This window comes from Camelus bactrianus, chromosome 4 (assembly GCF_048773025.1).
Source record: "Camelus bactrianus isolate YW-2024 breed Bactrian camel chromosome 4, ASM4877302v1, whole genome shotgun sequence".
NCBI classification, from domain to species: domain Eukaryota; kingdom Metazoa; phylum Chordata; class Mammalia; order Artiodactyla; family Camelidae; genus Camelus; species Camelus bactrianus.
This window is the reverse complement of record NC_133542.1, coordinates 29,824,537-29,841,103: the sequence shown is the minus strand read 5'-3', so window position 1 is coordinate 29,841,103 and position 16,567 is coordinate 29,824,537. Positions and strand designations below refer to the sequence as shown.

Here is a 16,567-nt window from a genome sequence, read left to right as displayed (position 1 = left end):
ACAAAGAGAAGAGAGTGGCTCAAAGGGAGAACTCCAAAGAGCTACAGAGGGTTCCTTTTGAGTATTAAACTGAAACATGGAAGATACAGAAAAGACCCAAATTAAACATTACAGAAGAAAAGATTAATAAACTTGAAGGACATAGCAAGAGAAATGATGCAAGATGAAATATAGAGAGAAAAAAAAGAATTAAAAACAGCATCACTGAGCTGTGAGATAACTTCAAGTGGCCTATCACTGCAGGTATTTTAGTTAGTCCCAGTTCTAATCCTTGAGAAGAGTGGGGCCTGGCTGGAACCTGCTTAGAGCTGCTGTGAGGAAACCACATATGACTTCTCCTACCTTGAAAGAGCACATAAAACTGCCAGAACATTCTGGAAGTCATAAGCCAGTGTTCAGAAGCAGCCTTGGATTTAAATTATTTTAAAAGCAATAATTATGTTAAATTTTTGATCTGAGAATAGCTCTATAAGCGGGAATGGTATTTCTTTTATGATCATTAGAGTTCAGTTTTGAAATTTAGCTTAGAAGTAATATACAGATTTTTAGTTTCGGTTTTGGCCTTATGTAAGTTGGACCCTTGTAAAAAAATTTTACAAAAATAATGATGTATACCATATACATAAAAGAGCATATATCATGTGTATGATACAAAAAATAATATACAAAATAATAAAATGAGACTCTGTAAATTACCATTCATCATGAGAAACAGTGCACTGCCAGTACTGAATTGGTGAAGCCCCTGCTTGCCCCTGTTCTTTAATAGTCCCCTTTCTCCACCTGGGTAGTTACTAACCTGGAATTTGTGTACATTAGCTCTTTGTATTTTTACCACAAATGTATTTAATGACTATGTTTTGAGTATTTTTCACAGTATAGAAACAGAATTATGCTATTTATATAGATATATAGGTAGACAGATGGATAGATATGCTGTCCGTTTTACTGCATGTGACAAAAATTCATTTTCAGTGCTGTATACCAGTTTCTTTTTCCTTTCTCTTTTTGTTGGACAGATTATTTCCATTTCTTTGCACTTATAGATGATACTATAATGAACATTATACATGTCTCAAAGACAAAGATATTTCTAGGGTACATTTATAGGTAAACTTGCTAGATTATAGAAAATGCATTTATTTAAATTTATGAGATGACTGCAAATTATTTGCAAAATGGTTTTGTTCTAGTTTACACTCCTACCAGCAGAATGCAGTATTTCCCTTAATTATGTTTTTTATATTTGTATTCGTCTTTTTGCACTAAAAGTCTCTTTGTTTCTCACAGTGGTTCTGTGCAGGTTTATACAATAGATAACACAACTGGAGCCATGCTGTTGTCTCATAAACTAGAGTTAACAGCAAAACAATATCCTGGTGAGTCCTCTGCTTTTTTTTTTTTTTTTTATTTTTCTTATTTTAACATTTTTAATTACAGGTACTGATATGTATAATGACTGTTGATTTTAAATTAAATGATACATGCCAAAGGACAAATATTGTTAAACATGTAATATTCTCTGTGACCCAAGGATTTACGTGTAACTAGAGAGGCTCCCAAGATCTCTCTTTTATCCTTTCATTAAGTCTTCTCTACCCTCACTTAGTTTTAGCCTGTAGTCCCTGTCTAGGCTTTGCTTTAATTTAGACTCTTACCTGATTTCATTGACTCTGTTATTTTATGCCTTCCAGTTCCATTTATTTGTTCAACAAATAATTTTTGAGTACCTACTATAAGCCAGACACTGTTTGAAATGCTGGATATACAGCAGTAAACAAAAATTTCTTTCTGAACTTCATGAATCCTGTCCACAGGAATAAATCTAAATTCTGTGTCACTGGAAATACTTTTAACTGAAACTAATAGAAAACCCAACTTACTATTGCTTAAACAAATAGAATTTATTTTCTCTATGAGCAGGAAATCCAAAGGTAAGCTGCTCCTGGCATTCATTTGGCCTTTTTTTTTTTTCCCACAATCGCAAGGTAGCTTCTGAGCTCCAAGCATTAATTCTGCTTGAGTCAAGAAGAAAGGAGGAAAGAAGGCATATCTGTTTTTCGATCAGAAAAGCAAAAATGCTAGATAGAATTTGAATTCTTCCTGAAAGGGTTTGTGTTTGTTTCTGCCAGTCACCTGGAAAACTACATTAGTCTGGAACCCTTTGCATTATATTCTCTGTAGGAGGTTTTTGAATCATACAAGTTGCACAAATTACAAATCAGAGTGAGGACTGGCTTGTGGTTGCAGATTCTCAGGGGAGCGTCTTTATTTTCCATTCAGTACCATGGGCAAAAACAGGAAAGTTTTGCTATTTTACCACCTTCCACATGATAAGAGTTTATTTCTGACTGTCCCTTGTACCATGGATGTCTTTCTATTCAATTCCTTGCCTTGGCCAAGCTCTGACTTTAGCTCCTGACCGTCACGTGGTGTGAGTCATCAGAGGTGAAAGTCAGGTCTCCAGGGTTTGACAGAAAAACTCAGGGCAAAAGCACTTTGTACACTCAATAAACTCCCAGTATTTTTGGATGTTTTGAGATGTTTAAGTTTTCTTGTCAACATTTTGGTTGTTTCAGTATGGAGAGTCATTCAAGGTGTCTAATGTTTAGGTATACTGCCAGAAATAGAAATTTGCTCCTTAAGTTTTTGTCATTCTTGCTGCAAAGCCTTTAGAGGGTCTGCATATATTTTTCTGTAAGGACAGTTTTTGCTGCAACCTACAAAAATAGAGTGCTGTGTATTTTGGTTGTGGTTTCTAGTCCTTTTATCTGTTTATTTTCTTATCCATACTAATATTGTCATGTCCAATATGGTAGCTGCTGGCCATATGTAGCTATTTAAATGAAACTGAATTGAAATTAAAGATGAAAACTTCTTCAGTTGCATAGTCACATCTAAATGTTGAATAACCACATTTAGCTAGTGGCTCTATTAGACCTAGCAAATATAGAACATTTACATCATTGCAGGAAGTTCTACTGATTGCTTCTGTTGACTGTTGGACAGCACTGTATTGAGTTTTTCAGACTGTTCCCTTTTCTCAGGTTCTTGGAATGCCAGTTCTCCCTTTGGTTTTCTACTGACTCTCACTCTTATGGTCTGTTATGGGAGAATTCTCCCTCCTTGAGTTATAACTTCAGGCTATAAACCTGCTTAAAATGTTGGGAGACTTGTATTGTCCTACATCTTGAACAGACACAAGCTTCCATGTTTTCTTCTGGCTCCCCTGGCTGATTTTTACAGGTTGCAACACTTCAGGAGTCCTTAGATGATTCAGCAGCTTCCATCCTGATTATTCAACTCATGATGGCCTGAAACCCTTTTTATAATCTTCTTTTGGAACAGGAAAACCCCTGCTCTCTCATCTTTGCTAGGTCCCATCCTAACTGTCTATCCCTATATTTCCAGTCTTTTTTGCTTCCCTCCCACCCCTGGCTGCCTTAGTTCAAGCACTAACCAATCTCCCTTTCAGTTATCTCTCTTCTTTTGGCTCTTGGAGACCTTCGTTTCTTTCTTAGAAGTTCATCTCTGTAACAGAAAGTCTTTGGATTACTTTGTAACATTTTTTTCATTATGCAGATTATCATAATCCATGTTCATTGTAGGTTACCAGGCAGATAAATTTCTCATATCCTTGCCACTTGAAAATTATTAACTTTTGTTAATATTTTTGTTGTATATCTTTGCAACTATATTTTAATGTGTGTATAATGCTTGGAAAATATGTATATTATGTACATTTGTATATCTTTTTTATATGGGATAATAGGAATACTATTTATAACCTGTCCTTTCCAGTGAACATTAATATCTTTTTGTGACAGTGAATACACATCTAAGCTTTACTTTTTTTTCTAACACATGGAATTGCTTTCATTTTGTAAACTTTAATTTGGTTTTGTATATTTCTTTGCGGTTTGGTTTTAAATTTCTCTCCTGTACGTGTAAAGTATACTAACAAGATACGATGTTTCTTATGCATGTTCCCATTTATTTTCTATCTACATAAATAACACAGTTATTCACATACATGAATTATGGGGAGAAATGCTAATGTGAAGATTCAAACATAGAGGAAAAAAGTTCTTACCCTGTTAACCAAGCCTGTCTTCTATAGGCCAAAACTTATGTACCTCCCCTTTGTGGTAAATGTACTGATAACAAAAATTTATTAGTACTGCATATAGAAAGAATTTTAATTTTGAAGAAAGTAATACAGTAGATCTTTTTGAATTGCTGATGGGAAATGCTGGTATGTTTCATTTAACTCTGCAATAAAGGAACTTGAATTTTACTACAAGAAAATTAAATTTTCTCCTTTGGTAATTATATATGAGGTTAAAAGAACTATTTTTGTTAAAAAAAAGATGTAAGCACCTATAGTACTCAAGCTGGAGCTTACTACTTAATCCTAATGTAAGGTTAAACTTCAATTTATTTTCACTTGGATCCCTCTGATACTGCTGATGGAGCATGAAGATGGTGGTGAAATACTGTTATACATTTTAAAACTCCTCGTATTTTGCTAAGTACTTTGACATTGTGTTGAATTATTCAAGGCAGTTATTCCTCCCATTTTACAGAAACTGATTTGCCCAAAGCCAGAGACTTTTAAGACTACATACTTATAGTTATTCAAGCTAATAGTGGCCAAAAACGGCTTTCATGTCTTATGTGTCACTTGGGTACTGAGTTTGTTCTGCTTAGATCAGGTCAAGGCTAATGATCATACTGATTTTAAATAGCTCTAAGTGAGCAGAATTTATCTCATTGTTTGAAGCCAACATGCCTTTCTCCCTGTTTCAACTTGAAGATACCAGCTGTTTAAAAAAAAAAGAACTAAGTATTTCTGAAGCAATCGTTTATTTTTAACCCTTCTCTTAATTTTTTAACAGACATTTGGAACAAAACAGGAGCTGTTAAATTGGTCAGGTGGTCTCCTGACAATAGTGTTGTAATAGTGACCTGGGAATATGGAGGCCTCTCTTTATGGAGTGTATTTGGAGCCCAGCTGATTTGTACACTTGGAGGAGATTTTGCGTGAGTCAATAAAGATAAATTTTAGATAAAATAACTCCATTATCTCCCGGACAATACACAAACACAGAAACTTGATATCATACATCTATCATTTTGGCTTGTTTGACTCTTAACCCGAAACAGTTTGTAAGGTTCGGAGTTAATTTATTCAGAATGTATTGAGTCCTCATACATCCATCCTCTTTAAACTGTTCATTCAATAAAAATGCTTTTATTTATTGAACCCATATTGTATACATGATAATATGTTAGATTCAAGGCTAAATCAGACATGATTCTGCCTTCAAGTAGCTTGTTATCTAATAACAGTGGTAAGCAATACACATAAATGAGTATAGCAAATGAAAAATTGCATTATCTCATTGGTTTAATGTGGGTTAATTCAGTGGGTTGATAGAACTTGGTTGATATCTCTGCCCACTTCCTATACTACTCTGAATCTCAGTCCTGACGTAATCAACACACCTTCCCAAACTGCATGACTCTGTCAAGAATTTACTTGGGACCTGGAAGACTATGTCTCAGTGATATACCTAGGCGTATTAACCAGGAGTCTCATTTTATTCATTATTAGGAACAAAATCCATTTTAAAAAATTAAAGCTAAATATTATATGCAATTAAAAGACTTTTTAAGTAAGTTTCTATTCTGTTTCAGTTACAGGTCTGATGGTACCAAAAAAGACCCCCTTAAGATTAACTCTATGGTAAGTACTTTCTATAAAATACTGATGCAGTGTGAAAAACTTCAGTTTTTCTTCTTCCTTTTTTTTCTCATGTTGGCCTGATAAAATCGTAAAGCTATTTTAGTCTCAGCAAACTCTTACACTGTTCTTACTTTGATAAAAGTATGTTTTTTAAAATTAGGAGGCTGCCCAATTTTCAGTATTTGACTTTTGTTTTGCATAGATGTGTCCAGCAAGCCCCTGTCATCTTTGTAAACATAGTGACTGTTCCAGTCAGGCCTTTGTTTTTCTAAAGCATACCTACGTTTCTTATGTGACTCAACAGCACCTGCTTCTCATGGCCTCCTCTCTTTTAACATAACATGAAATTCTCTGGGTGTTTTTCCTGGAGGACATGCGCTTGTACATTATTTAAGCATATTTTTAAAAATTTCCATAGATGTATGTCAAGAGAACTGTAGTCCTTGTTGTAACAATATTTTTACTAATTTTCAAAAGTTTCTGTGGAAAGCAGTGAGGTGTAACCCCTGTCTTTACATAAAAACATTTTCTTACTATAGCCCTTTGTGTGCCATCTTTGTGAAATTAGTGGCTGTGAGGCTTATCACTACCTTTCTCTCCTGTTCCATAGAGGAAAACGTTTTTCTGATCATGGGTTTCTCAAAGAATTAAAATCACCATGGTTTCCTTGAATAGTGGTTCCCCACATTTCACCACCAAGGATCCCATTTGATGTCTCTCCTCACTTCCACATTTTAAAATACATTTTCAAACACCATTTCTGTGACTGCCAATCAGTGCTTCTGGATGGTACGCAACAACCAGTGTTACCAGCCTAAGTTGGCATTTCAATCACAAACTAAGAACCTAAGCATTTTAGTTAGCTTGTGCAACTTTTATCATGGAAAAGTAAAACTTCTATTAAGCTTTTGAAATTTTGCAATAATTCATGGCCCTTGCCTCCCCACAGTTACTATTTTGTTGACCTTTTAGATTAGGAATCACTAACCTCAAAGAATAGAAATTTTTTTTTTAACTGTCATGGAATCTAGTTGTAGAATATTCAAATTGACTGGGCCTGGGGAATTTATTTGAACTTTCTCATTTTACAGAGGAAGAAACTTGTACCTCAAGAGACCAAATAGCTTGATTGAGGTGGTACAACATAAGGGTAGCCAAACTGGAGTAGAAGCCCGAGGCTCATAGCTTCTAATCCAATGTTCTTTGTTCTATACAACACTGCATCTGTTTGGGTGCCTTTCAGGCTTCAGTTAGGTAACATGGATCTTCTCTCTTTAAGGTATTTCTTTGTATTTGAGAGACCGTTAAATTAATGTAGAAGTTACAGAGAACAGTATACATTTCTTAGGATTTGGAGCTAAGATTGGTGTGTAGTGTTTTCATTATTCTACTTGAAGAGCATCTACTAGAGATCTAAGATGTAGCAGATGTAGGTATGATTCTTGTCTTTGTTACTTGTCATGGTTTCTCCAACCTTCAGAAGTCATTAATAATGCTATTGTTGGTTATTTCAGAATTTGAATATTTGAAACTAGGAAAAAATAACAAGAAGCTTTTTATTGCTTTGATTTTTTTCCCCACTCTTCTCCATCTCTTTTCCCCTCTTCTCCAAGAGCTGGGGTGCGGAAGGCTATCACCTGTGGGTAATCAGTGGATTTGCTTCTCAAAATACTGAAAATGAGTGTGACTCCAAGAGTATAGTTAAACAGCCTGGCATTCTACTGTTTCAGTTTATCAAGAGTGTACTCACTGTAAACCCATGTATGGTAAGTTTAATTAAAATTCTGGGTTTTTTTCAGTGGTTTTTGTATTAGGATATCAGACTTCCTTATGACACAGATAGGTTGAGTTTATTACTAAAGTTGGCATATTATCTTCTTTTGTACATTTTCTATGATTTGTACGTTTGTTTTTAATTTATATTAAATTTATCCCCAAATTTTATTTCTGAGCAGTTTTTTTTTAATAGGGTCACAAGGAACTTGAGGGAAAGCAGTGTTTACAGATTTACTTGAATAACTTGAATAAAATTTGATCTTTGTATGAAAAGCATTTCCCAAAGTATGTTCTGCCAGGCACTACTTTTGAGAAATATCAATTACAATTACATAGGGTAAGAAAAAGTTCTCTTATCTTGTGTGAAATTAAAGAGTTAAACAAAGCTCTAGAGATTTCTTTTTCACAGGACTCCAGTCTTTAGTATGCTCATTTGCATCATGAAAATCCAGGAGCTGGAATATAAAAAGCAGTGTTTCCCAAACTTCCTTAACTATGAATTTTTAGGGAATACTGTGAAGAAAATTAGCCTAAGATCCTTTGGGAAACACTGCCCCAAATTATAATATAAACTTCTCATGTTTTATCAATCCAAAATAACATATATTGTTGATATATAATAATAGTATATGTTACATGTTAGGATCGTGTCTTAATATATACTACCAACGGGTTTTGAAATGTTTGGTGCAGCCAGTTTCTAATTAAAATTTACAACACATTAAGAAAGAATGAAAATACCCTGGATCTCAGACCTTATTACTGTAGTGGAAGAATAAGAAAAACAAGAGTAGAGTATTTCTTCCTCCCCTTCCTCATCCCAAATAATAATTTAAAAGCACCCTTGAGTTTTGTATCAAGACAGCATTTGGAATGCAATGGAAATGTGAGGGGCTGATCTAATTTGAATAGTCAGGAATAATAATATGCCCGCGTTTGAAAACAATGGCCTTCTAATTGAAAATCAGGACATAATCACAAAGAGTAGAAACTATCTTTTTATCTAAATATCCTCAGAACCTGATACATTCCTTGGTACTAACCAAGCGTTCACCAAGTGATTATTGAATCGGTCTGAACCAGGACCACAGATATAGGCTACTTTTCTTCCTCCCCATGGTTTAAAAGGTCCTCCAGCATTCAGTTATCCCTGTTCTTAATCCACTCCTTCTTCCTGCCATGTGGGCATATGGATGAGCAAACACACAAACTAGCCAGACATATTTTCATACAATCATTCATGAGATATTTTATGTGAAACTAGTTTGTAAACTGTAGACAATGAGTAGTTTTCTTCAGTTTTCAGATGAAAATCTCTAATAGCTTTGCCATTTTGGAGTAGTAACAGGATACTACTATAGCAGTTGTAAGCCTGGGAGTGTTTTGGATTTATATGATAAAACAGAATTTAACAAAGAATCTGTTTACACTGGGAAGTGATCATTAAAATGTTGCCTGTTACTTTAACAGTGTATGAGATCATCATGTAGTCTTGTCCTCTGTCAACAATGTTGACATGTATGGTACGTTTCCTACAGTAAAACTAAATCAGTGTATTATTTCCTTTCCCTTACCTAATATTGAGTTATTTTATTTGCTTTCCTCCCCGCCTCTGTTTCCTTTTTCCTCCATCTAGAGTAACCAAGAGCAAGTGTTGCTTCAGGGGGAGGATCGCTTATACTTGAACTGTGGTGAGGCCTCTCAAACCCAGAATCCCAGAAGTTCTTCAGCACACTCTGAGCATAGGCCCAGTCGGGAAAAGAGCCTGTTTGCAGAAGGCAGTTTAGAGACTCAGGGTTTAAGCACTTTACTTGGTCATCGGCATTGGCACGTGGTACAGGTAAGTCTTCAGATGCTGTTGGCTATTGACTTAGTCCTTGGTAAGATAGCACCTGGAGCAGATTTTGAAGTATTTCATATTTTGCTTTAGAAAACTGAGAAACTTTTTAACCTTTTGACTGTCACGTCTCTCTCTTCTGCTTTTCTGTGCTCTTGTCCTCTTGTCTTCTTTTCTTCTTTCCACTTGATGTAGATTGTATTCCCACCTGCTTTAAGTCCATTAGTAGTGAACAGTTTAAAAAACTGGAAGTTTATGCCTTGCCCTGTTATTGTGCAAAACTGTTTTACTTCTAGCTTTTTTTTTTTTTTTTTGTATAAATTTAACTCTGTAGACTTGAGTAAGCGAAAGTGTAGTAATTTCATGGAAAGTGTATTGATTGGCACTTTGTCCAGCTGACTTTGTAGTTCTGATGGGGACACACAGAGGTTAATTGCCTGACTTCGGACCCAAATTGCAGGCTTATGATTAGTCTAGAACCCTGTTGTTAATAATTTTATTATTCTTGTTCCAGATTATTTACTCAGTCTGATACAACTTTTAAATTAGTAGTTTCTTTTAGTAATTCTGGTAAATTGGTATTTAACATGGAAATTAATTCTTTGATACCAAATAAATTTGGGTAAATTAGTTAGTTGAACTTTCTTGAAAGATATTTTCATAACAGTTTCAAAGTCCTGAGTGTTTTCTTTCCCCTCTTGTTGCCAAAGAGTCTTAGGTACATCAGAGCCAATTTCCTGGGTTAGTTTCTTTTAGGCAGTTTCTATTTCCATAATTCTTTGCCTCACTTCTGCCTTCCGTACTTTTGCCTTACTAGCTTACTTCAGCTCCCATGTTATTTTCAGTTGACTTTGGAGATAATGAGAGATAGAAGAATGGTCATTGTGTGAAAAATAAAAGGAGGAATATCTCCTACATTGACATGTGGTATACACTAAAATAAAATGGGTATAACTTACATTAATAAATTCATAAAATTCAAACAATGTACATACCATTTTATAATTAGTAACAGTTATTAAATAAAACTGCATCAGCTACTTCCTTGACTAAAATTTTCCACTGCTCCCTTCTCTCCTATAGCCATTTCTCTGCTATTTTCATTTCCCCATACTTTGAACTATTCATTCTACACTGACCTAGCATCAATGCCAGTTCTGCCTAGCCAGGTCTGTGTTGCCAGAGAGCCAAGTAGAGCAGAGGATCACAGAAGGTAGGTCTGGAACTCAAAAATCCATCAGGCAATAACAAAAATTGAATTTCCTTCCAGCTCAAAAATTCAGTGATTCTGTGATTTGTAGGCATCTATGAAGTATCCCATATTAGAAGCATGTAACACTGATTTTTATGACTTCAGGCAAAACAGGTTCTAGCAAGATTCTTCTGTCATTCTGCTATTTAGATATATGAAATACTCAGAAAGATAAACTTGTTTAACTCTAGCTTTACCTAATAGTTTCAATTTCCTTAAAACTAATCAAAATAATACCAGAGTTATACTCCCCAAAATTAAGCTATAATAGACTCATAGAATTTTTAGAGCTGAAAGGACCTTAACAATCATGTAGTCCAACTAGACTTTATAAATGAGGTAATTGAGGTTCAGGGAAGTTAGGTGACTTCCCCAAAGTCACACAGCAGAGTAGTGACAGACTATCCTTACCATGATATAAATTAAAGTAACAGCCAAACCTATTTTAAAACCTAGATACTAAATGTTGAATTATATAATACATTGCTGACCGTGAGCTAAAACCTAGAATGTGCCTGTTTGGCACATTTGGCGGTGTTTTTACTTGGAGTTGCCCTCTGCTTTGTTTGCTGGCACTCCAGCCACATGGGTCAATGCAGTGTTGTCGTGGTGTTTGGTAGGGTGGTTTGCACTGTCCATATAATACTAATGCTTTACCTTCCAGACTTTTTAGCCAATTAGTAAATATTCCCTGAAGGAACATGGATGCCTGTTTAATTCCCCCTTCAACATATGCTCTTGTCTGGGATAAGTGCCCACATCCTCCATCAAAGTGGCTTTGTTTGTATGATTTATACTTTATATGCTTCTTGTGCAGCTTATAGTTCATCAAATGAGCTCCAGCTAATTCTACTGCTCTGTTTGTTCTTCATCTAGACTACTGGACTTTTTGGTTTGTTTGTTTAAGCTTTCTACCTTATACATTGGTTTCCTGATCAGAAGATTCTGTGTTAATTGTGCTTTTCCCTTTTAAAATAACACAAATACATACTTGTCAGAAGCAAGGTTAATGTATCAGGCATTATGTTAGGGAGGTCAACAAAGAGGATTGTAAGAGCTATTTCATTTATAAATGATTTGCTCTCATTCCTACAACATGTATCAAACGTTCCAGGCGTGGTATTTGACACAGATCAGATCTGCTAGGGTGGTGGCTCTCACAGTCTCACCAGTTAGAGACAAAAGTAGTCTAGGTAGGAAACAGGGTTTTAGCAGAGTAACTTTAAGGGGGAAAAAGGTAAATTTAGGTTTTTCAAGAAACTGAAAAATCCTAAGATGTTAAAAGTAGAGATTCTCTACCATAGCACTCAGTTTCCCAGTGGTGTGGCAAGACTCTTGTGCCCTGAGTATGCAGTCTTGACCTGAGTTTCTTCACTATTTATTAGTTGCCTCTTTTCTTACTTCTGCTATTTCCTATTCTCAGTACTAGAAGTAGAACTCAAAGTTTAGGTGACAGATCGGTAATGGTTACCTCCTGGTGAAAATCATAGTTTTTGTTCTCATTTCATAGCATCTTCAGGCACAAAACTACGTGAGAAATAAAGCTTCATTTTAAACTTACAGTTTGAGTTTTGAAAGTAAACTGTTTACCATTTCTGACACCTTTTGGAGATTAAAAGAATAAATTGTTTTCTCATAGAGATACTTATCAGAGTGTGTTGTTTGGTAAGATTTAACCGTGGTTCCCATGATTAGAAACTCTTCATGTTGGAGTCCACTCTGGCAGTGATACCTCGCTTCCCGCTTTACCCACCTACACATTTCATAAATAATCAGGAAACACCAAGGTTAGTGGGAAGTGAGGGTTCTTTTTATCATTATGGCTGGCTAGCTCAGTTGTACTCCAGGTACATTCTTCTTCAAGTGACTTTTTCTTCATCCAAAAAAAGAATTTCACTCACAGCCTCCTAGAAAACTGCTTTCAAGTTTTATTTTGCCACCTTATCATTACCTCAGATTACCATCATTCTGAATTTCACCCATCAGAGTGAATTTTACTAGTTGGCCTGAATGATACACTGTATCTGCTAAGGTACAAGATAAGCATTCTTCAAGCATATGTATCATGATACTGCTATTTTTAATTCTGTAAGGTAGGCTTCCACAAACCAGCACTAGGGTTAAGAACTTCCTAATGTACTAAAAACTATTAAATTTACTTAGATTTTAGGTTGACTTACTGGATAATAAGTGAAATCTTAAAAATAGTTTTATGAATAAATTTTATCAGGGTTAATAGGGATGTTTTCAGCATATTATTTTTACTTGATTTTTGTTTTGTCTTCACATTACACACAGACTCTTACTGGACTTGATTGCATTTGCTTTAACTTGGCTTTCCTTTTTTACATATGTAATAATTTTTCTTTGAGTAAAATGAAAATAAATTTGAATAAGTTGAAGATTCTCTTATTTTAGAAACAGAAGATTCTTACCTTGTTCTGTCATTCTGTGAATTTTCACCCTGCATTTACCACATGCTCATGAAAACTACTTAACCAGCTGGCTAATAGATCACAGTCTCAATAAAGCTAGACTTGACTTAATCTACACTGATATCTCACAGGGGATTTTTTTAAGTTTAAAATTCTCATTAGAGTGATACAAAGACACCATGTGCAAAGATGTAAGACAGATGACATGGCAAGATATATTTACTACTTATTGTTGCAGATAAAGAGTTAGTATCTGTTATATATTAAAATTACTTGTAGATGAGTAAGTTGAATACCCCAAGAAAAAGTCATAGCTTATACACACCCTTTCATGCGTATGGATGTTTGTTTAGAAACAGAATGAAAACTAACCAGTGGTTATCCTTGAGCAATGAAAAATGATACAACAGAAGAATTTCAATTTATACACTTTTATGTTGCTTAAATTTTATAAGTGTGCATTTCTTTTTTTAATCAGAAAAATGTAAAAATAATAAGGATATTTCCATAAAAAAACAAAAACAAAATTCTTGCTGAGGCTCTGATTTTATTAGATAAGGTTGTTTTGGGATGGTTCAGAACAGCAAACCCAAACTGTGTTCATCTACACAATTCTTGGCTGCCCTTGTGGGTGCTGCTCTAAAAATCTTTCGTTATTCTGTATTTATTGAGTGTTCAGTATTTTAAACAAACAAACAAAAACAGTATAGAGAAAAAAGAGGAAAGTCTGTCTAGAAACATGTAATGAAATGGTTAAAACAGGAGATGTGAAATATTGGCTGCTAGTAATACCCATTATTTGGGGATGCTTCAAACATTACAGGAAAATTAACCTCATATTATGATGTTAATGCTCTATGTGCTTTATGTTTAAATACATTTCAGAAGACTTACCAAACTAATGTGTTATTTTCTATAGATTTCCAGTACCTATCTAGAGAGCAATTGGCCTATACGGGTGAGTTGTTACTGTGTTGGTGTTAACTTTCATTGGATAGCATTTGCTGCAAGAGGTATTCTGGGAATTGAGCCTCTCAGTGGGTGCATTGATAATAAAATTTCAGTGCTTGATCACTTGTACATCTTTAGTGTAAATCTATAATTTGATCAAATGTAACTTGTGTGTACATACTCAGATTATTGAATTTAGCAATTTACACTTAATTCATTTAGCAAACACTGTCTACTTGCCTGACACAATCCTCAGTTCTTTATGCCTAATAACAACTTAATTTTTACTTTTTAATCAGTTTTCAGCTATTGATAAGCTTGGACAGAATATTGCTGTGGTTGGCAAGTTTGGTTTTGCACATTACTCTTTACTCACCAAAAAATGGAAGCTTTTCGGAAATATTACCCAGGTTAGTCTTTTTAAAATTAAAAACCTGTTTCTCAAAGTATAAGAGAACTACAATATGAAATAAGCATAAAGTAAATGGCTGTTTACTTATGAAAAAATAGAATCAAATATTTAAAAAAAAGACATTGGATTATGTCTAAGTGTTAGTTCTGATAAAGTACTTGATATTTGATAAAGGATTTTGTATTGAGACAGTTAGTTTGTTAATTCTTACTAAAATCAGACACTATAATTCTTTAACTTGAGGACTTACTCTTAAATTCCAGGCAGAATTCATCATGTAAGATCAGAAAATAGATTTCCACAAAATTTGAAATCATTCTCTGCCTCTCTGTGTCCAACATAAATATTTGGGTAGCATATAAACATACACAGTTGGATTTTGCAAGAATCAGATAGGAGGAAGAGTGAAGGAAGTTAACATTTAATACGAGCCTACTGTGTACCAGGCACTTTAAGGTGCTTTCATATATGTTGTTTGTAATAGTCCAATGAGGACACTATTGTTACTTGGCCTTTTAAAAAAGAGAAAACTAGGATTCACAGTCAATCAGCTGATAAATAAAGATAAAGCCAGAATTTAAACCAAGGTCTGTGGAATGTGAAATGATGATGCTACGTGGTACCCAGTTATTTTGAATGATGTATTTTCTGTCTTACAGATGTTTGTTTTTTCAAAATAGGATATGAATCATTAATAAAGTCCCTAGAGTAATACTTAATGGGGGCGGGAGGAGGATAGAGAGTAGAGCGGAAATAGAGCTTTCATTGTCTCATTAAAAATATTTTACAGGTATTACTGGCAGGAATAATGAAGGTAAATATGTTTTTTAAATTTTCTTTTAAGGAGCAAAATATGATTGTGACAGGTGGCTTAGCCTGGTGGAATGACTTTATTGTCCTTGCGTGTTACAACATAAGTGATCGTCAAGAAGAGGTAAGTTTTTGTTCTCTCAGAAATAACAGATTTTTATATTATGAAGATATTAAGCACTATTTGTTTCTATATAAAAATAATTATTGAAAATGAACAAAACATTTTTTAATCAAGAATTTGGCACTTGTAGCTAATGGGATTTCATTTCAGGTTACTACTTTAGAAAAATTTAAAGGGATAATCAGGACTTCTATGATAACTTTTTCTAAGGATTTTAGTTGTTAGGCATTCTCTATAATAAACTTTGTGCATAGTAAATAGTTAAAAGTAGGAAAGTTTATAAGGATGGCTGTCCTTAAAGATTTATTAATTTATTGGTTTATGTATTTATTTTTTGAGATATCTACTAATCTTCCTATATCAGTCTAAATATGCAGGCCTAAAAGGAGGAATTCGGTACATTCACAGTTTTGATCACTTCACCTTTTGGTTATTTATAGAATGAGCCTACTTTGTCAAAATATAAACATACATTTGTTATTAAAGCTCAGGTTTGTCTTTTAACTGCTTTTACTTGAGAAAAGTCAGTAGATAAAAAACATGTCTAAAGTATTTAGTCATCTGTGGTAGATATCTCGTTTTTACAGTTTTCTTCATTTTTGTTTTCTAAAGCTCAGAGTTTACTTGCGAACGTCAAATCTGGACAATGCTTTTGCTCACGTCACCAAAGCACAAGCAGAAACATTACTGCTTAGTGTCTTCCGGGACATGGTAATAGTATTTAGAGCAGACTGTTCAATATGCCTTTACAGTATTGAAAGAAAATCTGATGGGTAAGCATATGACAAATCATGTTTCGCTCCTATTTATCATGTTTCCTCTGTAGTTTTAATTTCATTTCAAAACAGTTTTTATTCTAATTTTGTATTTAGTTTCCTTTGTTTAGGAGTTGAAAAAGCAAGAAATTTTAATTAGTGGTATTCATAGAGTATTTAACTACCAAAATAAATAGACGGACCTGCACTAACTTCTTCAGCTAATCTTCCTGGAGTCATTTGAAAAAAATCTGGTTTGGGATGGGTTTAAACCTTTAAATACTAATTTTTTTCACTGTCTTGAAAAAAAGTGGTTACTGACTGTCCTAGTGTTCTAAAAACTTGAGAAAATCTGTAGAAGTTCTACAGCTTTAAGGCCTTAGGAAGCGTGAGCGTAGTGGACTCATTTGTATTTTCACTGAGCTAGATGGCTGTAGTCTGGGACAGGAAAAACTAGCAGTCCTGT

General features: G+C 34.4%; 1 protein-coding gene across 4 annotated transcripts in view; it reads left to right on the top strand.

Moving 5' to 3' along the window:
* RIC1 (RIC1 homolog, RAB6A GEF complex partner 1) overlaps positions 1-16,567 on the top strand; it is a 103,710-nt gene that overhangs the window by 68,765 nt on the left and 18,378 nt on the right. For all 4 annotated transcript variants that reach the window (XM_010960636.3, XM_010960637.3, XM_010960635.3 and 1 more), the window contains 9 exons: positions 1,291-1,379; positions 4,899-5,043; positions 5,701-5,749; positions 7,363-7,515; positions 9,162-9,365; positions 13,969-14,007; positions 14,300-14,410; positions 15,257-15,346; positions 15,959-16,119. In XM_010960636.3, the coding sequence (XP_010958938.2) occupies positions 1,291-1,379; positions 4,899-5,043; positions 5,701-5,749; positions 7,363-7,515; positions 9,162-9,365; positions 13,969-14,007; positions 14,300-14,410; positions 15,257-15,346; positions 15,959-16,119 (1,041 nt within the window). The remainder of the gene's footprint in view (positions 1-1,290; positions 1,380-4,898; positions 5,044-5,700; positions 5,750-7,362; positions 7,516-9,161; positions 9,366-13,968; positions 14,008-14,299; positions 14,411-15,256; positions 15,347-15,958; positions 16,120-16,567) is intronic.